The sequence below is a fragment of the Strongylocentrotus purpuratus genome, unplaced genomic scaffold (genome assembly GCF_000002235.5).
Source record: "Strongylocentrotus purpuratus isolate Spur 01 unplaced genomic scaffold, Spur_5.0 spur5_scaffold_8, whole genome shotgun sequence".
NCBI classification, from domain to species: Eukaryota; Metazoa; Echinodermata; class Echinoidea; order Camarodonta; family Strongylocentrotidae; genus Strongylocentrotus; species Strongylocentrotus purpuratus.
Window position 1 is genome coordinate 14366267 of NW_022145614.1, and position 24192 is coordinate 14390458.

General features: G+C 39.7%; 1 protein-coding gene across 1 annotated transcript; it reads left to right on the forward strand.

Moving 5' to 3' along the window:
* The first annotated feature begins 5032 nt into the window (after positions 1-5032).
* Positions 5033-24192, forward strand: LOC585337 (NADH dehydrogenase [ubiquinone] iron-sulfur protein 3, mitochondrial). Its single transcript, XM_030975507.1, has 6 exons — positions 5033-5126; positions 16535-16588; positions 17844-18091; positions 20384-20509; positions 21709-21828; positions 23208-24192. The coding sequence occupies exons 1-6, from the start codon at positions 5069-5071 to the stop codon at positions 23376-23378; spliced, it is 777 nt and encodes a 258-aa protein (XP_030831367.1). The 5' UTR covers positions 5033-5068; the 3' UTR covers positions 23379-24192.

A 24192-nucleotide genomic window follows, 5' to 3' on the forward strand; every position in this document is an offset into this window, starting at 1 on the left:
CTAAGCTTTCCAAATATGTATCATTCATTAATTATGGTTGTGATTAAGTTATGATAAAACATCGATACTTCTCGGTTTCGTTTTTTCTGGGACGCACTATATAACTTTAACTTATTCTGTTTGGAAAACTCTTTCAAAATTCCACGTAAAAGAAAATTCCAACGGAGGGGCACCCCCCCCCCCCCCCCGGCTGAGAGATCTACCAAAATAACCAGGCCTTTTTAGGATTAAACAGTCACAATTCCCCCTTTTATCAGATAGAGACACGTATGCAAAATCACAAACTTATATGTTTGGAAATAATTGATGAAGTAAACTCAATTTGCACATTTTTCCGGACCTTTTAGTGTTCATGGAAAATCACATCTGGACCGTCAAGGAAAAAGTTTGAGAATCCCTGGTCTATATAATCATGTATATATGTATATATGTATATATGTATATATGTATATATATTTTTTTCAAGTCGATATATTTAAATGTTAAAAAATTATGTTTGTCATTATTTTGAGGGACCCACATTTTACAAACTCTGCTTTTCAGTGGATCCCTCTATTTCCACACGTTTATCTTTAAAAAAGAAAATTTACAAACCCATTATACTGGATATTTATGTATACTTTCTATTTCACAACTTTAAACCATGTAAAATGTATTATATTATTAAATGTTGAATTGTATATCTGATTTCTTGTCAAAATTACTGTTCTGTTGGAAATGAAAAATAAAAACTGAAACTGAAACTATAAAGTGGTAAAGTGTGACGTCATCAAAAAACTATTTTGAGAATTTTTCCGAAAGAGCATCAAAACTAATGTACAAATGTCGAAAATCAATTGAATATGTTGAGTATTGGCTGAGATATGACCATCTGAATAAATAGATTTCTTATTGGAACTCTGTGTTATTTTGCTCCGGTTCACAACATTACGAGCCAGAGGGGAAAAAAAAATTAAAAGAGAGAACAGGAACATGCCCCTTGCACTTCGCACCCTCCCCCCCTTAGTTTTCCCGTCAACAAGGTGTAGATCTGGGGGGGGGGGGGGGTGTACAATTCAAACGTGGTTTATTTACAAATGTTGTTGAAATGACATAATTTTCCGAGATTTTTCCTTACTTTTTAGTAAATTATATTTTTTTATGCGTTTGTTGGAAAATGATCTTCTTTCTTCAGTCAGGTGGCGCTAGCTGCGCTGCTGTGGCCATCACAAGTTTACGCCATCCTTCTCTGTCAGCTGTTGCTCTTGTTGCCTCTGACAGCTTTTCCCTGTCCATATGTGGATATCTTTGAACCAGGAAATAGCAGGTCTGCCTCTTCTTCTCCTGGCTTCCACTGTTCCTGTTATAAGGGACTTTCAAAGACCGTCTCTCCTTACTACATGGCCAAAAAACTGCAGTTTCCTTCTGGCAATACTCTTTCTGAGCAACATCTCTGTATCCAGCTTGTCCAGTACCCATCGGTTTGTTCTTCTGTCTGTCCAGGGAACCCTCAGTATTCGCCGATACACCCACATTTCAAACGCATCTACTCTCTTTTCATCTCTTTTGGTCATGGCCCATGTCTCGCTTCCGTATGTAGCAATGGGAAATAGAGATGTCAGTGCTATCTTTAACTTTAAACTGTTATTTATTCCCCGGCTTCTCCAGATCTTTACCATTTTCTGAGTTGCATTCCTTGCTATAACTAATCTCCTTTTGATTTCTTTCTCACTTGATCCTTTAGCGCTAACAAGTGATCCCAGGTATATGAAATCCTGGATTTCAGCAATTTTTTCTCCATCCAAAATAAAATCATTAAAATCTCTTCGATTCCTGTCTATTACTAGTATCTTTGTCTTTTGTGTGTTTAAGAGGAGATTCTTTGGGGGTGGGGGGGGGGGGACGGTTTAGTCGCCGGTTGCTCGACCATGGAACAGGTATTACTGGTTTACATGTTACCAGTAGCAGACTAATGAAACCTGACCTTCATGGAAAATGATAAATTCCTAAATTTACAGTCAGGCAAGAATATGCTTATTGAGATGCCCATATGTCAGGGCCCGCGGAACGGCGGTGATTTTTTGATTTTTTGATTTTATTTTATTTCTGCATTAACAGAAATTAACTGAATAACAAAGAACATATAAATGTAAGGTATAATACAACATAAATAAACAATAATTTGTTCATGTCAAAATGTTTTTTTTTACATAATATATGTACATATAATAACGAAACTATTTCCATAACATATAATCATAAATTTAAAGTATTAACCGAACTATTATGTTGGAAAAGTGCAGGAGACCGCAATCATAAGCAAAGCTTGACAAAGATGGCGGCCTCAAGTGATCGGGAGCCTATATATTAAAGAGAAATAGAAAGAAAGAGAGCAAGAAAGAAAAAATAGTGAACTGCCAGTGTCACGAAATAATAAGGTATCAACAAATGCTCATCTGACCGTAATTAAACGCCTAAAACCCCTGAGCTTCTTGGGGCTCCGCCCGCTGGACCTTACGTCAATATTATTAGTGTCCTGCCAGTGTCACAAATAATATAATAATATTTTCATCTGACCGTAATCAAATGCCTATAAGACCCCTGAGCTTCCGTCGGGCCCATGAATACTTATCTGACCGTTATAAATGACTCAAATCCCTGAGTTTCATGGGGCTCTCCGCCCCTTGACCCCACGCCAATTAGTAACCTGCCAGTGTCGTGAATAAGGTATCAAAATATGCTCATCTGACCGTAATTAAATGCCCATACCCCCTGAGCTTCTGGGGCCTCCGCCCCTTGATCCCCGCCAGGGCTTTGGCCCTAGACCCCACGCTAATTTATGCTACGCTCTACCTGCATGATTGTAAATACTTTAGCCTCCCCCCCCCCCACCCACTTTGAAAAACGTTCAGCGGGGCCTGCATGTAAGAGAATGGGGTGCTGTGGATTTTTCGTCTGCCTCCCAAAAGTTTTTGCTCATTACGTCACTGCCGGTCACCATTACGTACCAATAGGCTCGCATAATTTCAAATTTTGCCCCCCCCCCCCAAGAAATCCTGGATCCGCGTCTGGCTTGCGCTGTTTGAAAGTCTAAAATGAGAAGAGAGAGAAAGAGAGAGATAGAGAAAAAATCAAATGTTAAATAATGGCAGCTTTAATAAACTATACATACATGGGGGGAGTATGTATCTGTATATGGGTCCAGTGGCGAATCCAGGGGGAGGGGGGCCCCCCCACCCCCCCCCCCCCCCCTCTGGAGAAATAAACAAATGTTCAAATTTTCGAGGGCCACTGAAGAATTTCAAAAACAACAATAGCATATACAGTGTAATATTGAAAGAAAATTTGGAAATTTGGAACAGTAAGAACACTACACCAATGCATAATTCAAATAAATGTTAGACTAAAGGGTAACTCTCAAGCGCGTAGCCAGGATTTCATTTTAGGGGGGGGGGGGCGGTAGTAAGCACGCAAAGCGTGCGAATCACTTAAAGAGCGCGCGAAGCGCGCTCCCTAGGGGGGTGGGTGCAGGGAGGGGGTAGTTCGCGCGGAAGCTATGAAAGAAGACGATTCGTTGTACCTTTCTCGACTCATAATCCTTGTCTGAATTCAGTCCCCCCCCCCCTCCTGCGCATAGCGCGAAAGCTTTGACGTATTATTAGAGAAAGAAGACGATTCGTTGTACCTTTCTCGACTCATAATCCTTGTCTGAATTCAGTCCCCCCCCCCCCCCCCCTCCTGCGCATAGCGCGAAAGCTTTGACGTATTATTAGAGAAAGAAGACGATTCGATGTACCGTTCTCGACTCTTAATCCTTATCTGAATTCAGTTTCCTCCCCTCCCGCGCACAGCGCGGAAACTTTAAAGTTTCTTTAAATTATTAGAGAAAGAAGACGACTCGAAGTACCGTTCTCGACTCTTAATCCTTGTCTGAATTCAGTCCGCCCCTCCTGCGCATAGCGCGGAAGCTTTGACATATTATTAGACAAAGAAGACGATTCGTTGTACCTTTCCCGACCCTTAATCCTTATCTGTATTCAGTCCCCCTCTTTCGAAGCGCGGAAGCTTTGACGTTTCATTAAATTATTAGAGAAAGAAGACGATTCTTTGTTCCGTTCTCGGCTCTAACTCAATTTCGCCCGTTCCGCGTAAAGCGCGGAAGCTTTGACGTTTCATTAAATTATTTGAGAAAGAAGACGATTCGTTGTACCGTTCTCGACTCCTTTCCCTTTTTCTTCCTACGTCCTTTTACTTTTTTTCTTCTCTTTCTCTTTTTTTTGGCTGGCGTTTTTTTTTTTTTGGGGGGGGGGGGGGCGACAACCCCCACCACCCCCTGGCTACGCGCCTGGTAACTCTAGCACACTTTGAAGAATTTAGTTTTTTGGGTGTAGAATAGAATACAATTTATTGACTCTTGCGACCCCTTTCTGGGTATGAGAGTACAACACATTTACATGTCATGATAATGATACATAATAAAGAATACAAACTTAGCTAAGCATAATAATACAAAGAAAACAGAATACAACAAAACAACAATACAAATGTATAACGATATATAGGAATGCTTCTCTAAACCTATAGGCTATGCTAATACTACAATATAATATGGCAATTAGCATACATGAAAAGTGGAAAATACCACCGTGAACAATATAAATACAAAAACAAAACACTACATAATTGTCCTAATATAAGTTACATTTGTGTACATGTAGGTGAGATGTGATTGGATTTATGCAGACTAACAAAGTGCAGCATAATTCTAGTGAAAGATATAAACACTCTTTGCTTTCCAAAGGACAGACAAAAACATAATGGAATATAATGTAATAAGACAAACAAAATGATAAAATATGCAAACAGAAAAAACAAAACATAAATAAACAAAAGAACAAACAAACAAACAATCAAACAAAACTACACTTGACCCACAGCAAGATATACAGCCCCCACGCGGCCAGTAAAATAATCAGAGGTTTCGGCCGGGTGTGAAGTGTGGTACAGGGTCGAATTAGGCGCATAGTATACATCAATGCCTAGCATAGCCTGGCCTGGACGAACTGATTTAGGACGACTTGCTTTCGTAATGGCTTCTCTTCTGTCGAGGTGCGCAAGTTCCTTGAGAAATTTGAGTGTTTCTCACGGTAAGCAGTACTATTTGCTACAATGTTTGGTGTTGTAGCAATCTCAGAATATTCAATATGGAAAATGTATAATTTATATACCTCATAACGTTTGCATGTTCGTGTGATTATGAAAGTCAAACTTTACCTAGAGTCTATACGCCTATCCCACGCATAGGGTTTTGTGTGTTGTCTCTTTTGATAGGGAGGCCAATACCACAATCGGCGCTAGTTCAGAAGTCTATCCAAACTTTGACCCGCAACTCCGGCAAAATGAAGTAAATATTTATCAAATGACCAAATAAAGATCATGATTTAAAAGTTGATATTTTGTTACCTGTTTCATGTCAATTTTCTTATCTTTTTTGGAGTATTTTTCCGCCCAACACTCCCGATGAAAAACACTGCTTCGGCTAGCCTTAAGGGCTCTCTCGAAATGTTTTTTTAATGATATTATTCGAGAGAGCCTTAAACGGCTCCCATACCCCTGCACGGAGAGGCATGTAAACAAAACTCAAAAGTGGTCCAAAATCACACTTTTGCGCACCCGACCAATATTGGACAGTGGCTTTGATAAATTTTGTCGTAGTTTTGGTCTTAATTAGCGCTTTAATTTCAAAATCGGATCTAAAAATAACAAAATAAGAGCAATTTTCTTACCAGACCGATACAGCTCAGCTCCCTTTTCACGTGTACCGTGTGAATTCACGATGTCTACACAATGGTGATGACCTCTGACTAGCACTTCGTAAATGTGCTGCTTCCGTATAATGCGCTGAATAACACTCATACAGCGCATTATACGGAAGCAGCACAATTTACCCACAATTACGGAAGTGCCAGTCAGAGGTCATCACCATTGTGTAGACATCGTGAATTCACACGGTACACGTGAAAAGGGAGCTGAGCTGTATCGGTCTGGTAAGAAAATTGCTCTTATTTTGTTATTTTTAGATCCGATTTTGAAATTAAAGCGCTAATTAAGACCAAAACTACGACAAAATTTATCAAAGCCACTGTCCAATATTGGTCGGGTGCGCGAAAGTGTGATTTTGGACCACTTTTGAGTTTTGTTTACATGCCTCTCCGTGCAGGGGTATGGGAGCCGTTTAAGGCTCTCTCGAATAATATCATTAAAAAAACATTTCGAGAGAGCCCTTAAGGCTAGCTTCGGCCGACCAGCACGTGGTTGAGACTCGGTCACATCGGGTACAAATTGACTCCTCAATAATGGTATCAGTGCTGTGGCTGCTAATAGCAGTCCCCGGGAGCACGTCTACAACTCGAGAAAACTAGGCCCAGGGAAAAAATTACTTAACAAATTTTGGGGGCTACTTTTCAAGCTTGCTTGCATGAAAATAACACTTTTTAATTTGTTTTGCATTGAACTAGGCACATTCATGGGGCACTAGAGGGCGCTTCGGTCGGGTACGAAAATCTGAATGGCCTTGCTGCGGTGGGTCGGCAATAATCAGCCCAAAACTTGGATATGGGAGGTTGGAAGGATATGTCTTTTTTTTATAATGTTATCCGGTCTTACCCTTAACCATCCTATGTTTAATCTATTACCTTTACCCGAGATTCTGGAAGAATGCTGTGTTCTCAGCAGTCGGGCTTCCAATTCAATTTCATTTTCTTCCTTCTCGTAGTTGGGTGTCTTCTTGGTAAGTGTCTGGCTCAGTTCTGCGTCGGGTATTCTACTCATATGGGGAGCAGAAACGCTTGTCCTTCCATACTCGATCCAGTCTGGCTTTAAAGGCATTCACCGTGGTAGCAGTGACCACCTCTTCAGGAAGTGTGTTCCAGTCATTGATGACACGTTGGCTGAATGCATCCTGTCTAATCTTCGTTGAGCATCTTTGTTTTACGATCTTTAGACTGTGGCCTCTTGTGTTGCTAGTCGAGTGTTCAAAGAAGGTATCAACTGGGATGCGTTCAAGTCCATGGATGATTTTGAAAACCTGAATCATGTCGCCTCGCCGTCTGCGATATTCGAGGGAGGGAAGGTTGAGCGCCCGAAGTCTCTATGTAAGGACGGTTGCGGATGTCGTAAATCATTTTGGTAGCTGGGTCATTCCATGTCAAATCACCCAATGGTTTTAACCCGACCATTTTTGATTTTGATGAAACTTAGTGTACTTGTTGAGTGTGATCTCACAGCACCAAATCCCAAATTTTAGGTCAATCGGGTGAGGGGTTTGGGAGATACGGCCCACCAAATTTTGAGATTTTTTCAAAATGGGGGTGGCGGGCCTACCTTTGAACCCTTGTATCTCGGGACCTAATGGGTCAATCTTCACAAAATTTGTATTGTTGGAAAGGGAATTCAATAAGGATTCCAAATCTGCCGCAATTTTGAAGATTCGTACATGTTGGGGTACTTTGACCTCTTGACCTCAGATTTGACCTTGAAATTGACCTTGTGGATCACGTAACTTTGACAACATTTTTCATGAAATGTAATCTCTGACATGTTCACTAAAACATATAAAAGTTTCAGAGATATAATATTTTTTGTTTAGGAGCAATAAGGATTGAAAGTATCCATGCTCACAGATATTCACAATAAACCCTATTATAATGTATACAATACATGCAATATGCACAGTACAACATACATCTTCCACATGCTTTTTTGTTTTAGGCATATCTATCCTAAATGTCAGTAGTACTTGAATAGAAATAAAATGACAAGTTCATATAGGCCTAAAGGGTTAACAGGACGTATGGCTTTAGGCCTCTGAGTCGGTTCTAGGATAATTACCCCCCTGGAAAATTAACCCTCAGGAAATGTCCCCCCCCCCCCCAAGGACAATTACCCCCCAAGGACTATCACACCCAGAGGATTATTACCCCCCAGAAAATTACCTCCTAGGACAATCTGTCCCCCCCCCCCCCAAGGACAATTAACCCCTGGACAATTTCCTCCTAGGACAATTACCCCCCCCCCCCCCCCCCGGGAAAATTACCCCTCAAGAATAATATACCCCCCAAAAAATAAATCTGCCTGATTAAAACCACTTTATTATCAGGATGGACTTCCCCTTTAACAAATAGGGGGGGGGGGGGGGTAATTGTCCTCTGGGGTATTTGTCCTGAGAGGGTAGTTTTCCAGAGGGGGGGGGGGGGAATTTTCCAGGGGGTAATTATCCTAGAACTGACTCAGAGGTCTAAAGCCATACATCCTGTTAACCCTTTAGGCCTATATGAAATTGTCATTTCATTTCCATTCAAGTACTGCTGACATTTAGGATGGATATGACTAAAACAAAAAAGCATGTGGAAGATGTATGTTGTACTGTGCATATTGCATGTATTGTATACATTATAATAGGGCTTATTGTGAATATCTGTGAGCATGGATACTTTCAATCCTTATTGCTCCTAAACAAAAAATATTATATCTCTGAAACTTTTATATGTTTTAGTGAACATGTCAGAGATTACATTTCATGAAAAATGTTGTCAAAGTTACGTGATCCACAAGGTCAATTTCAAGGTCAAATCTGAGGTCAAGAGGTCAAAGTACCCCAACATGTACGAATCTTCAAAATGGCGGCAGATTTGGAATCCTTATTGAATACCCTTTCCAACAATACAAATTTTGAGAAGATTGACCCATTAGGTCCCGAGATACAAGGGTTCAAAGGTAGGCCCGCCACCCCCATTTTTGAAAAAATCTCAAAATTTGGTGGGCCGTATCTCCCAAACCCCTCACCCGATTGACCTAAAATTTGGGATTTGGTGCTGTGAGATCACACTCAACAAGTTCACCAAGTTTCATCAAAATCAAAAATGGTCGGGTTAAGATTTTCAGATTTTTTGGGTGATTTGACATGGAATGACCCAGCTCTCTTCTGCACCCTCTCTATGGTTTTGGAGTCTGTCTTGAAGCGAGGGTACCATATGGAATCTCCGTAATCTATGAGAGGTCTGACAAGGCCTTTGTACAGCTTTGGAATTGTGGACCTGTCTCTGCACTCAAAGCTGCGACGGATGCAGGAGAGTACTCCGTTGGCTTTCTTGACAGCATATGCCACATGGTTATGGAACTTTAGCTCGTCATCAATGAGGATGCCGAGGTCTTTCTCCTCTGATGTAGCTTCAAGGACATCATCTCCAAGGGCATAGATGTGTTTGACGTTTCCTGGGCCTATGTGTAGTACTTTGCACTTTTGTGTGTTGAAGTGCATTTGCCATGTATTGCTCCATTCCATTAGTGTATCAAGGTCAGATTGGATTGAGCACAGATCATCTTTGGTGGATGCCTTGCCATACAGTTTAGTGTCGTCAGCATAGATCTTGACAGACCCTTGAAGTCCATCTGGTAGGTCATTGATGCACAAGACAAACATTGTTGGGCCGAGAACACTACCCTGCGGCACTCCGCTCCTTACTTTTGTCCAGTCAGATAGTTTATCATTGACTCTAACTCTCTGGCATCTACCTTGGAGGAAGTCTGCTATCCATTCCTTAATTTGGCCACATATACCGTATGTCTCAAGTTTTGATAGAAGGGGAAGGTGAGGTACACTATCGAAAGCTTTCTTGAAGTCTAAGTATACCACATCAATAGGGGTTCCTTTATCCAGCATCTCAGTCCATGCCTCCATGACAGTCAGAAGCTGTGTCACACAAGAGCGTCCTGGAACAAAGCCATGCTGTTCATCACACAGTAGGTCATTTTCCATCAGGTGGGCAACTATCTCATCTCGAATTAGTGACTCCAGAATTTTGCATGGTACTGATGTCAAGCTGATTGGTCTGTAGTTCTTAACATCCATCTTACTGGCTTTTTTGTGGACAGGTACCACATGACTGACCTTCCATGCACTTGGTAGTTTGCCTTCCTTCAATGATGCATTGTAGATTATGGAGAGGGGCTCTGAAACTGAGGCGGCTGTTTCTTTTAGAACGCAAGGGTGAATGCCATCAGGTCCTGCACATTTGTACTTTGACAGGTGGACAAGCTTCTTATAAACATCATCTTCAGAGATTGAGATAGATGTCAATGTCTCTCCTTTGTGTCTTGGTGGGAGTTTTGGAATGTGCCCTTTATCCTCATCAGTGAATGTAGTGGCGAAAAAGGTGTTCAATGCATCCGCTTTTCCTTTATCAGTTGATATTCGTTCACCGTCCGGAGTTCTGAGTTCGCCTAGTCTGCAAGAGGTTTTGAGTTTGCTATTTGTATACCTCCAGAATGCCTTGGGATTTGATTTCACGTTCATAGCCAGGTCTTTCTCAAAATTCCTACATAACTGCTTGGTCAGAGTTTGCAGCTGCTTGGCTAATCTCCTTGCTCTCATAATGTCCACAGGATGTTTGGTCCTCTGTGCCTCTTTCCAAGCTCGATGTTTCTGGCTTTGTTTCCTCAGTGCCTCTCTAGTCATCCATCTCTGTTTCTTTCTGCGGTGTTTGGGTTTTGACTTCGGTATGAACTTCTCCATTTTTTCAGTCAGGGTGACTAAAAAGAACTCCCAAGCATCCTCTACACTTTTATTCTCCGATTCAGATTCCCACTCGATTTGGCCTAGCTCTTTACACATATCATTATACTGCCCTCTGTAAAACTGGAGGTGAGGAGTTGGGGTGTGGGTGTCTGGTGTGTATACTGTAAGGCCAAAGAGGATTCCAATATGATCACTTCTTCCAATTCCAGGTACATAGTCTATGTGGTTGATCATGCCGTCCTCGTTCGTGAAAACCAGATCTAGCATACTGGAACGCTGGCCTTCTCTGTATCTGGTATGTTCCCCAATGTGTTGGTGTAGATAACAGTCAGCGACAGTTTCAATGAACTCCTGTTCAGTATGGGACCTTGCCCTTCCAAGCTTCCAATCAATGTTGGGATAGTTGAAGTCTCCTGCTATTAGGACATGGGAGGAGTTGATTGATGTGACTTGTGTAAATGCTCGTTTCAGTTCCTCATGGTTGTCTAGTGATGGGCTTCTGTACATGCATCCAATCAGTAGTTTGTCTGAGCCTCTTAGAGTAATTAAGATCCACACTGACTCATGGAAACTGTGCTGCAAATCACATTCACCGACAAGGTGGTAAAGATCTCTTGCGATATAAATTGCAACTCCTCTATTTCCATCCTCTAGATTGCAGTGCAAATCATATCCCTCTAAAATGAAGTCTCTATGTGTAAGGGGGTTTTGGTGGTTCTTAGGGAAAACTTCTGTCAGCAAGACAAGATCGACGTCATGTGATTGTAGAAGAAGAAGTAGCTCGTTTCGTTTGTTCAGAAGTGAGTCACAGTTTGTGTAGAAGATTTGTAGCTTCCTATCTCTGAGTTTCCTTTTGAACTTGCTTTGTTTACCTCTATCTGTATCAGTATCTCCCTCTCTTCCATCATGACTGTGATCACCATTGACAGAGCTATTATCATCATCATTACTCTCCAAATTAATTTGAGTGCTGTCATCTTCACTGTCACTTTCAGTGAAAAAATCAGAGCTTTCTGACATCAGGCTTGAGTTCATGTGGTCAGTACTTCTCATGGGACTTCTGTAACAGCTTCTTCTCTCATCATTGTCACTATATCTCTCAGTACTTTCATCTTCTTGTATTACACCTTTCTCGTTATCAGCTTTAACAATATTGGTGATATTCCCCTCTCCCAAATCTCTGATACTCATGTCAATGTGGGATTGCTGACATGAGGGAATCCTGTTACATGTACACATGTCATTTTTGTAGTATCCCTTTGCTTTAAAAATGTCCCTTGTGACATTATTATTATCAGCACTGCTGCTCTTCATTTCTCTTCCTATTTGTATTGGATATCTTGTAGCTGGTTTTGAAAGATTCTTGCAATTCCATTCAGCAGTTTCTTGTACTGCTGTATTACTGTGGGGTGATTGCAGATTGTAGTCTGTGCATTGATGTGTTAGCTGACCATCTATTACTAGGGCTCCTGTTCTATTTGAGTCTATACGTTGCATTTGATTCAGGCACTTGTAGTTGATAGCTTTGCACAGGAGTCATCACTTATCTTGTTGCATTTCTCATGTTTGCCGCGTCTATGCTCATACCTCTCATCATTGTTAAAGTCTGTTTTCTCTTTCCTTGTAGCACTTTTCATTTGTTTGCCCTCTGCATACACAAATTCATACTCTGCTTCTGTTTCTTGATATTGCGGTAATCTTTCCTTATCTTTCATGGAGTCTTTCATTGTTTGCTCTAGTCAGATTAAAGCAGGATGCTCCTTTCCTTGTGAATGGGGGTGTTTTCTGCTCTCACTACTTGTTGTTTTTGTCATCATTTCTCCACCTTCCATCTTTTCTCCACATTGCATCTCTTCTGCATCATGCTTCTTTTCTGTACTGTGCACCTTTTCTGCCCTTTGAACATTCTCTGCAACTTGGGTCTTTTCTGCACCTTGCATCTTTTCGGCTCCATACATATTTTCTGCACCTGGCATCTTTTTGGCTCCATACATCTCTTCGGTTCCATGCATCTTTTCTGCACCTTGCATCATTTTTACATCATCCATCTTTTCTGCACCATACATCTTTTCTGCACACTGCACTTTCTCTGCAAGTTTTATCACCTCTGTACCTTGCAACTTTTCTGAAGGAACATCAAATTTGGAAGTGGTAGACTTCCTTTGCCTTTGTGTTATCTGCTCTGCATTCACATCTTCATTGATTTATGTGGGTATCCTTGGTGACATTGAGGTACCTATAAAAGGAGATGCTTGGTAACGTTTGGTTATTCTCCCTTTTCTAATTATGCAGTCTTCACCCATGTCTCTCCTTGTTTTCAGCTCCTTGCACAATTTCCAGTGGGCCTCTCTCTCTGCTGGGGTACGATCAGGGTTAATAAATATCATGTTATACTCAGAATGACTTCTCAGTTTCCTTGCCTTAGATAAAATTCCTTCTCTTGGTGCATCCACTTCGACAAGCAGCACTCTGGGCCTGGTTTTGTCCTGCATTTTATGTCCAAGCCTCACAGCCTGTCGGACAACAACATTTTCAATCATGAGTGCATTGCTGATAAGATTTTGTACAAATTGTCCATCATCCTTTTGGCGGAGAGCACTATTGCCCCCTGTGCTTTCTGGAACATTATGTAGGATGATGTTGTTTCTTCTACGTTCTCTGTCTCTGTACTCCTCGAGGATTGCACTGTTTCCCAAAGTGACATCTAGGACGGTGTTTGCTCTGTTACTGTTTCTTTCACTATAATCATCTCTTACTAGTCTGTCAGAGTGAGGATGGGTTGTTTCCACATTCATCTCATGATCAAAATGATCATATGGCAATGCTTGTTCTCTGGGCCAATTGATGTGATGAAGTCTTGTTGGTAGTCAAATTTGTGAGTTTCAATTTGATATCTTCAGTGTCCGCCTGCAAATATTTCATTCTCATCTCCATATCTGTTACCAGATCCATGAGACTCTTGAGAGTGTGCTCGGATTCCTGTGTTAGGCATTCTTCTTTTCTAGGGTAGGTAGGACATCCTGAATTGGTTTGAAGCTTTGTCTCGATGTTACATGATTTACAGAAAAAGTGGACAGTACTCCACTTACCAATGTCTTTTACTACTTTCGGGTCAAGGGCTGCACATCTTGGGCAGAGCCACTCATTGCACAGTTCACATTCAATAAGCATCTCAGCACGGGTATCTTGGCAACCGTTGCAGGAATAACATGCGAGTATGATAAGAGAAACATCGGGACCATTACTGAAGTAACTTTTAAAATATTAGCCTAGAAATGACCACCAAACGGAAAAAATTGACATTTTTTCCCGACAAATCTTCATAAAATCTGAGTTATAAACAATTCACATCTAGGTACACTAATACAAATACGATTTTCTGAAAATTCAGGTATGATTTTTTAAGTTTCTTTCAAGTATATTTCTGCGCATTGCAGCGCCAATATTCTTCACTGCTTCAAAATCACCCTTGATTTTTTTTTTTGCAACGAATTTGATACGAGGTCCGCGTGTGTTCCCCGTTCCTTGCGTGTTGAAAGTTTGGTAATACATAGTTTGCATTGACTCGCGCACGAAAAAATGGTCAAAAACAAAATGTCAAATGAAGAAATAAACAAGCTTTTGTATAGTTATAAGAGTTCTACCGAGGTTTCTTTATCGATTTAATTTATTATATAGTCTCAATTAGAATTCAGAATTATCTCACTGAAAAGTTAAGAAACCGACGATGTTCTCGATCGTAGTTATTTTCATTTTGCCAGCAGCCGATCTAGCGTTGTTTGGGCAAAAAGCTAGGCCGCTGCCTTCCCACCGCGAACCTTTCCGAGTCCCGCTAAAATGGCGCACTGCGGAACTCCGAAGCTGCATTGGTATCGCTGCAAACTCTCAGCCGGCTAGCTCCCCACGACGGACCATTCGCGGTATGGTGAGAGTGTGTGTGTGAGGTATTATTTTTAATTCGAGAACGCACGTAACGCAACCGTGCGCGTCATTTAGAGCTGTCGAATGTGTACGACCAATTTTACATGTACGATTTTTAGTACAGATACTTGGTCAATTTTCTTCTTATATCTTTGGTTTTACAACATTTAAAAATATAATTTCTTCAAATCTGCTCCTGACTCGGTTCAGACTAATTGTCTGATGTGTTTTCAAGTCAGTTTTTTCAATATATTTTTTTGCATGAATTTGCCTAATTGAACTCTATGCAAAATTTGGGGGCTCTTTGGGGCATTTCAGGGGCTAATTCGCCCCGAGCCCCCATGTGTTTTTTCCCTGGAGAGAACATGGCTTCCAATTTCTTAAGTCGTGATTTGAGAATCTCCCACCATCTCCGAGCTAGTTTGAGCCTTACTCTGAGTTTTAGTGGTACAGCTTGGCTCTGCCTAGATCTACTGCTTTTATTTTTTTCAGGCGTCGCCTAGCTTGGCTTGGCCTTGCCCGTTCGGCTAGCATCGCTGTCCTTACGGCCCTGCTGTTTCTGCCACTTTTCCTTCACGATAGCGTCAAAACCATGTTGTTCCATGGCGAGAAATGGGATTAAAAAACCCACCAAGATGATTTACAACTACAAAAGTGACGGGTAGGAATGAAAACCGGGGTCCAATCAACCATAGTATGTCCAAAATTTAAATTGAATAAAGTCCGATTGCGGAGGTTTCAATGGATTCTGCGCAAAGAAATCCTAGTGTTTTGCACTACATAAGGCCGATGAAAGTTGATCTCATGGTTCTTGTCAGCGCCCGCATCAAATTTTGCTCGCGCACCAAAAAAGTTCTCAACACTCATCGCTGACGAAATTCCCGCGTCAAAAAGTCCAGATATGAAATTGCCGCCTCAAAAAATCAACAATATATTCGATTGGCTGCCGCCCGTGGCCCATGTGACACGCGTCCATGGCGATGTCTGCCAAGTCGATCGCTGATTGGTCTAAAGTAGCGGGCGGCATATTATGCCGCCCGCTACTTTAGCTGCCTATCGCGTAGGCCAGGAATAGTCTGCGGCTAGACACGGGGCGAATGTTTTGCCTCACGCCGTACTCCGGCTTCCCGCTACCGTACCGGGTGGGAGCTATCGCGTATTAAACTGTTCAGTGCATTGTGTACGTTGCCCAATATACTAGCTCAGGACAGCAATTCATCTGTACTATTTATCGATCGCTTTTGGCCGCACTGTCAGTCAAAATGATTCATTTTAAAGGTACTGGGTAAGAGTGTAGGAGAGTACAATACAAAAGTGCTAAGTTTAATGAGGTGAAATGGTAAAAGAATTGTCAGATAATAATTAGAAGAAAGTTAAGATACCTACTTACAATAAAAGAATATGAAGGAAAGTACTTGTGAGAAGATAGAAGAAGAAGAACAAGAAGAAGAACAAGCAAGAAGAAAGAGCAGAAGAACAAATAATAAGAAGCAGACTGAAGACGAACAAAGAAATATGTATATCGCTATATCATCAAGTTCATAATTTAATACCAGTATAATAAAACAGGGCCTTAAGTTTAAGTCAGAAACGAGACAGTATAAATGAAAATGAAATGAAATGAAGATGGTGTCACAGAAAATTTGGAAGAAATAGTCATTGGAGTATGATATTGGTGTAAGAGCGTTACATGTATAATGTACAAGACTCAATACCCTCGACAAGTTCTATTGGTTTGTATATGAAAGATGAATTTGGATCAAAATCCCTCATTCAAATTCCAAATATGCCCGTGAGAACATGAAATCAAAGTCAGATGAAAGATGAAAGTTGATCTAAATCCCTCATCAAAATCTCAACAATGCTTGACGAGAACCATGAGATCAACTTTCATCGGCCTAAAGTTGCGGAAAGTAATGATCTGCGCATGCGCAGGTGGGTTCCCATATATTCTTGAACAAGAAATATGAAGTAAAATTGTTTCAGATAGTAGAATTACTATGCTAATTGTCATTAAAAAGACTTGTCTTTTATTTTTAAAATTTTTTTTTGCTGCAGGGAAGTTACTATGCCAGAACAGTGCACGGACATTATGTTCCAGTACCAACCAACGTAAGTATTATATTTAGTTTACAAAATCGCCAATTAACAATAGTAGGTTAATGTGAAATTAAATCCTATTGTGAGACTCTAAAATTGTAAGTTTGGTAAATTAATAGAATTAAGGAAAGCAAAATATCAATTCTTCTCTCAGAGTACTCATTATGAGATAGGTATGAAATATCCAAAAGGCTTCCAAGTTCAGTCAATATGAAATTTTGGAGTGTTATGGGAATCTGTTTCATTTAGCAGTACAAATGCTGTATGAAAAGTGGGTAGGATCTTATGTTAGTTACAGTACTTGATCCATTTACATTAATTAATCATGTGAAACAAGTCAGATCTCTTTGACTTGTGTCAGGCCTTCTAGATTTGACACCAATGAGAATATAAAGAAATATCTCGCTTAATATTACAGCTATGTACGTATACAGAAGAGAACAAAACATTTATTGAGTTATTATTCATTTGGCAACATACCCTAAAGCAGGGCTCCCACTTAGCCGAGTTGGAGCTTCGAGTTGTAGCGAGCTGGCGTGATCTTATGGCAAGCAGTTTTATCATTAAAACATATTTCTTGATATCACGAAATCGAATTCCTGATATCACGAAATCGAATTCTTGATATCAAGAATTACCATTGCTTTACAACATAAAATTATTTCTTGATAACAAGAATTGATTTATTGATATCAATTAATAATAAAACGGCTTGCCATAAGATCGCGCCAGCTCGCCACAACTCGAGGTTCCAACTCGGCTAAGTGGGAGCCCTGCTTAAGATAAAACACTATATTCAAATATAAAAGAGAAACGATTGATTTTTTATAATGGCTATGTCAACTTCTTTCCTGGGTATGTAAGCGGCTAACTTAATAAGCTCTAACCTGCAGGTCTTTCTCCCTGACCAAACTAGTCCAACCGGGTTAGAACAAATTATAGGCCTGCTGTATCCATTTTCCATGAATTTGTAAGACAGATGTCGTTCATTTGTTGTTTTGAAACTTAATTGCTACCTTAAGCCTGGGTCACAAATGCCATTACGAACTGCTACGAACGATTTTCAGACAATGGAAATTCGGGAAGACAATTGAAAAACGGAGATTCGTACAAAATTATCGTTCGTACGAACCTTTGTGACCGTACCATTAGGTAATCCTTACCAGAAAAGAAAGTACCATATAGTCATATTAAATACATGTATATCCAATCTTGAAAAGGGTGTGTTTAGTTACATGCCATATACATGTACCCTTGATCTCTGCAGCCATAGTGCGACCTCGCGATGAACTCCAGAAGGGACGACTGGTAGAGTTCGGCAATTACGTGGCCGACTGCCTCCCAAAGTATGTCCAGGAGGTACAGGTGACCTACGGTAACGAGCTGGAGGTGATGATCCATCCCGAAGGCATCATCCCAGTCATCACATTCCTCAGGGACCACCACAATGCACAGTTCAAGTCTCTCATTGACATCACAGCCGTCGATGTGCCCACCAGGTCTCAACGGTTTGAGGTAATACAAATCGGGTGTCACAGAATTGCCATGGTGTATTCGATTGGAATTTTATTACAACATTGAAGAATTAAACATTTTATGGTATTGTTTCTCAAATTTTCTCAAAAATTGACTGATCTCTTTCTCTCTCTTTCTCTCTCTCTCTCTCTCTCTCATTGTTCTACTTTAAAACCACCTTAAAATATCAAGGTGGACTTCCCGTTGGGTTAAACTGCATCTACAACTCATACTCCACCAACAATTGTTCCATGATCATATTCTCTGACTAACGAAATCCCTTCAACTCTACCCAACTTCAACACAAAACTCTGAATACAAACCGAATGTGAAACCGAGTCTCAACTCTAACCCTATCTTTGAAGAAGAAAAAATGCAGCCCATAGCAACTGGTGCCTGAGCAAATATTGGATTGCAGAGGAGACACAGCATCAGTATATTATGTTTGCTGATATCAAAATTAGAGATCCTTTTTTTTTTTATGTGTAAAAAATCACAACATGAAACGTGAGAAATTTGTTCTATGGTATTAGAAAATAAGAGATGACGCCAAATGATGATTATTTCATAAAACTTTCATCTTTCAAATATTTTTTGTTGTTGATATTTTTTGTAATCGTTTTGTTATGCCTCCGCCACCGAAGGTGGTGCCGGAGGCATCATGTTTTCGGGTTGTCCGTCCGTACGTCCGTACGTCCGTCCCGTTTGACCGTTATCACAATATCTCAAGAACCATTTAAGATTTAAACTTAAGACTCGGGAATAGTATTTATCACCATAGGAAGACGATCTGATTAGATTTTGGAGTACGTAGGTCAAAGGTCACAGGTCACAGAGGTCAACTTATGAAATTCCTTGTATTGAGTTTGTTAGCGCGATATCTCAAGAACCATTTGAGATTTAAACTTCAAACTTAAGGATAGTATGTATCACCATAGGAAGACGATCTGATTAGATTTTGGAGCACGTATGTCAAAGGTCAAGGGTCACAGAGGTCAACTTATGAAATTCCATACATTGAGATTGTTATCATGATATCTCAAGAACCACTGGAGATTTAAACTTCAAACTTAGTGATAGTGTGTATCACTATAGGAAAACAATCTGATTAGATTTTGGAGCACGTATGTCAAAGGTCAAGGGTCACAGAGGTCAACTTATGAAATTCCATACATTGAGATTGTTATCATGATATCTCAAGAACCACTGGAGATTTAAACTTCAACCTTAGTGATAGTGTGTATCACTATAGGAAAACAATCTGATTAGATTTTGGAGCACGTAGGTCAAAGGTCAAGGGTCACAGAGGTCAACTTATGAAATTCCATACATTGAGATTGTTATCATGATATCTCAAGAACCACTGGAGATGTAAAAACTTCAAACTTAATGATAGTGTGTATCACCATAGGAAGACAATCTGATTAGATTTTGGAGCACGTAGGTCAAAGGTCAAAGGCCACAGCGCACATTATGAATGCAAAAACAGCTTGTGATCGCGTTATCTCAAGAACCGATTGATGGATTCATGCCAAAATTAGGTCATGTTTGTTACTTGCAGAGCCAATGAACTGAGTAGATTCTTGGTTCATAAGGTCAAAGGTCAAAGGTCATGGGCCCATTATGTATGCAAAAATAGCTTGTGAACGCATTCTCATTAGAACTGACAGATGGATTACTATTTAACTCAGAACATCTTGCAGAGCCAATGAACTAAGTAGATTTTATGGTCATGAGGTCAAAGATCAAAGGGTCATATATGTATATGAGAAATTGCTTGTAATCACAATATTCTGAGAACCTGTCAATGGATTACCATTGAACGTGAATTCAATTTTTTTTTTTCTGTTTTGGTTTGTAAAATTGCTCTTTAACGGAGGCATCATTTTCGACTGCGCGCAGTCGAATTCCATCTAGTTTGTACATGTTTCCTAATTGTATCTTAAGTTACCCATAACTGCATATGAAAATAGTACCTGTTTTGTAAGATATCAAATTTACATATATGTCAGATAAATGTAATACCGGTATGTATAGTCTGAAATTAGTTAACACTAAAATGACATGTTACAAAAAATATCAATACCAGTAGTGGTTATTTCAGCTTCATGTGTGCAACAATAAGTTGTATAGTTTACTGTCAATTGGAAATATACTTTTTAGGAATGGGTCATGTAATGCTAATGAGGACTAATTTTTTTCATTTATAAAGTAATTAGTGGAGACTGAGTACTAGTATTATATCTTAGCTAATTTTTCTACGTGTTTGATATTCTCCTCAATATTCCACAGCTGGTCTACAACCTGCTATCCCTGCGATACAATGAGCGCATTCGTATCAAGACCTATACAGATGAACTGAGTGCCGTGGACTCGCTTGTACCTGTCTTCAAGGCAGCTGATTGGCTGGAGAGAGAGGTAGGTCAAAGGTCAAACTTTTTCATTGAGGAGTGTTTGGAACTATTGACTTCAAATGTTAACTTTCTTGAAGGTGATGATGATGTAATGATACAACTTTTGTGAAGTAAGATTACATGTACATGTATATTTTGTCTATCTGTCTGACCTTTTCATGTTCCCTGACATGTTATAATGAATACCTACTAATCAAATATCACTCAAAATGGAGGTTATTGAAGTTTTGCCCATCGTTGATTTATTTGATGTAATGAAATAACCTTTTGAAGAAATTCTGATTCTGACTAATTGATTTGAGGTGACTTCTCTCTTGCAAATGATAGCCTAAGATTCATAAATTCGTCTAAGGAAATTTCTTCAGAATATTACACTTTCTAAATTGTTGAATTATCATTAAAAAAATTACATTACAGCACTTTGTCTCACTAGTGAAATGAAATAAACCCCAATTCAATGGTTTTCCTCCATGATAGTGTTCTCGAATATCCATCTATAATTAATATAATGAGATGTCTTGTGTAGCCAGGGAAGCATCATTGCAATGAATATGCTCTTCCAGACGGCCCTGCAATTGTTATTACCCCGGCAATACCAAGTGTCCATGAAATACACCTGGGTGGAGAGAGGCAATCCTTGAGAGCGACGCCTTGCCCACAGATTTTGTAAACACAGGGCCAAGGTTTGAAATCCAGGACATTGATGTATCATGTTCACCAACTTTGACATGTACAAAGAGCATTCACCAATGTACCACAGTGCTGCCACCCATCTAATAAAGAGTTTTGTTTGATATAATTATCATTTACCTTGAGTCAGAACTTTGATTTCCCATAACTCAATATTTGCCTTTCTCTATGGAACAATGTCCCTCCTGCACTAAAAATCAGCCCATCGCTTAATTTTTTTAAACACCGTTTTAAGTTTGTATTCATATTGTGAAGTGGTATATATTGCATGTTAATTTCTTTGTTGTATTTGTTTTTTATAATCAAGAATGTTTTGTTCATTTTGGGGTCAACATACTATTAGGCTATTTGCTCGTTTTTGTAGACCCCTCATTCTCATAATTTGTTTTTGTTCTAATTGCTCTGTATTGATTTCTATTGGTATATTTTAAATCTGTTGTTTACATATTTTATGTACCTTATGTTATTTTTTATTGAGAATGAAATAAAGACTGAACTGAACCTTTTCTTCAGGTATGGGACATGTATGGCGTATTCTTTGCTAACCATCCAGATCTGAGGAGAATCCTAACCGACTATGGCTTTGAGGGTCATCCACTCCGGAAAGATTTCCCTCTCAGTGGTTTTGTAGAGGTAAGGTATCACAGACCTACTGATGTCTACTGATTTTCTTATAACAAGGCTTGTCTCTTAGCATGCCAGGGGAGGGTTTCACATAGATCCTGAGTTGAACGTATCTCTAAGTTGGACTTAAAAATTATGGAAAGCCGTTAGAATCTTTGAAAATATTTTGTGAAAAATTATTTTAAAGGGCATAAAATGTTAATTCATATTTTCTATTATCAAGGAGATTTCATGTTCTTGATGTGTAATTTATGACAAGACTAAAATACTTGAATTTTTTATTTGAACACCCGGTATATTTTATTTTAAGGCTACAAATGGCTCTACATAATATTTAAGTCCAACTTAGAATTAAGTTCGACTTAGGATCTTTGTGAAACACCCCCCAGCTGATATACATGAATGTTGATTTTTATGCCTCTGTTACGAAGTAGCGGGAGGCATTATGTTTTCGGGTTGTCTGTCTGTCCATATGTCCTGTTCTTGTGATCGCGTTATCTCAAGAACTGATTGATGGATTCCTGCCAAACTTAGTTCATGTATGTATCTTGCAGAGCCAATGAACTGATTAGAATTTGGGGTCACGAGGTCAAAGGTCACGGGGCTCATTATGTATGCAAAAATAGCTTGTGATCACATTATCATTAGAACTGATAGAAAGATTACCATCAAACTTAGGACATGTATGTATCTTGTTGAGCCAATGAACTGATTAGATTTTGGGGTCATGAGGTCAAAGGTCACAGGTCTCATTATGTAGGCAAAATAGCTCGTGATCACATTATCATTAGAACCGATGGACGGATTACCATCAAACTCAGGACATGTATGTATCTTGCAGATTCAATGAACCAAGCATATTTTGGGGTCATGAGATTCATTTAATATGTATGCAAGAAAGCTTGTGAACGCATTCTCATTATAACTGATGGTTGGATTACTATCAAACTCAGGACATGTATGTATCTTGCAGAGCCAATGAACTGATTATATTATAGGGTCATGAGGTCAAAGTTCAAAGGGTGATATGAAAAATATTTTGTAATGATGATATCCTGAGAACCTGTTAATGGATTACAATCAAACTTGAATTTGAAAGATTGCTTCTGTTTTTATTTATGAAATTGCTCTATGGCCGAGGCATCATTTTTTACTGCACGCAGTCAAAGATCCATTTAGTTTCATTTTATTCACAACTAAAATCTCTCTCCCCCTATACATCCTTTGCTATATCATACTATTCTATTCATTTATAGGTAAATTAACTTCTTTTTTTCTGGTAGGGTTTCTTTGTACTGACACGTTAAACAAATCAGGAAATAAGATCAAAGAAGACATTGTTGAATGTGCAATAAACTTGTAACCAAATTTTGTCTTTCATATACCAGGTTCGTTATGACGACGAGCTGAAGCGAGTTGTTGCCGAGCCTCTTGAGATGACCCAGGAGTTCCGCAAGTTTGACCTGTCTAGCCCCTGGGAATCTTTTCCCAATCACCGGGAGCCAGCACCCGAACAACTTGAACAGGGCAAGACGGAAGAGGAGAAGTCGGATAAATGAGTCACGGTGTATTTGATATGTATAGAATATAGATAGATCAATTCAAATATTAGCAATGACTCGGAGAAGGTCAAAGGTTGACATTAATTTGGTTTCCACGAAAGAAGTGTTTAAAGGGAGAAGTCAGTACCCAAAGTCTGATTATTTTGAATAGAGTAAGGTACTTGTATTTTGTCCTTCTAGGATGGAATATTTGCGTCCATATTTCAAATGCTCTAAAAAAAATATTGTGATGTCTTTGGCAAGGGGGAATATTCAATATTGCGTGAATACCTTGACCCCCCCCCCCCTACCACCAGATTCAATTTGGAGCCGTATCAACACCAGTTCACAGCCAGGAAAATATCTCTGTAGTAATATCATTTTATCCCCTCGGAATGACACTCTGTACATAAGAGACTGAATAGCTATTGAGAGTTAACATCCCAGACCCAGAACTTTCCCAAAGAGATTTGGACATGGAGGGCAAAAGTTAACATATGAATTTCTCTGGGACTCGACAGTGAAGTCTAACCTCTCCAAAACATTGCTGAATCGATTGTACTGCTTACGTCTATCTGAAGTTGGTATCGGCTTACTCATAGATGGGATGGCTTTAAAAACTTCTGGGGCATTACAATCGGAACTTCTTACCTGTGATGAAACAATGTTGAAACTGACCCATGCATGCAATCTTTAAGGGACTCTCGCTGTGAAGACACTATTGTCAGTAGTGTGGCCATTTTCCTAAGTCTAACGAGGGAAATTAAATTGATTTGTGATGTGCTTCAGTTGTCTGACAATATTTGAATAAAGTTATGTATGATACCACTGA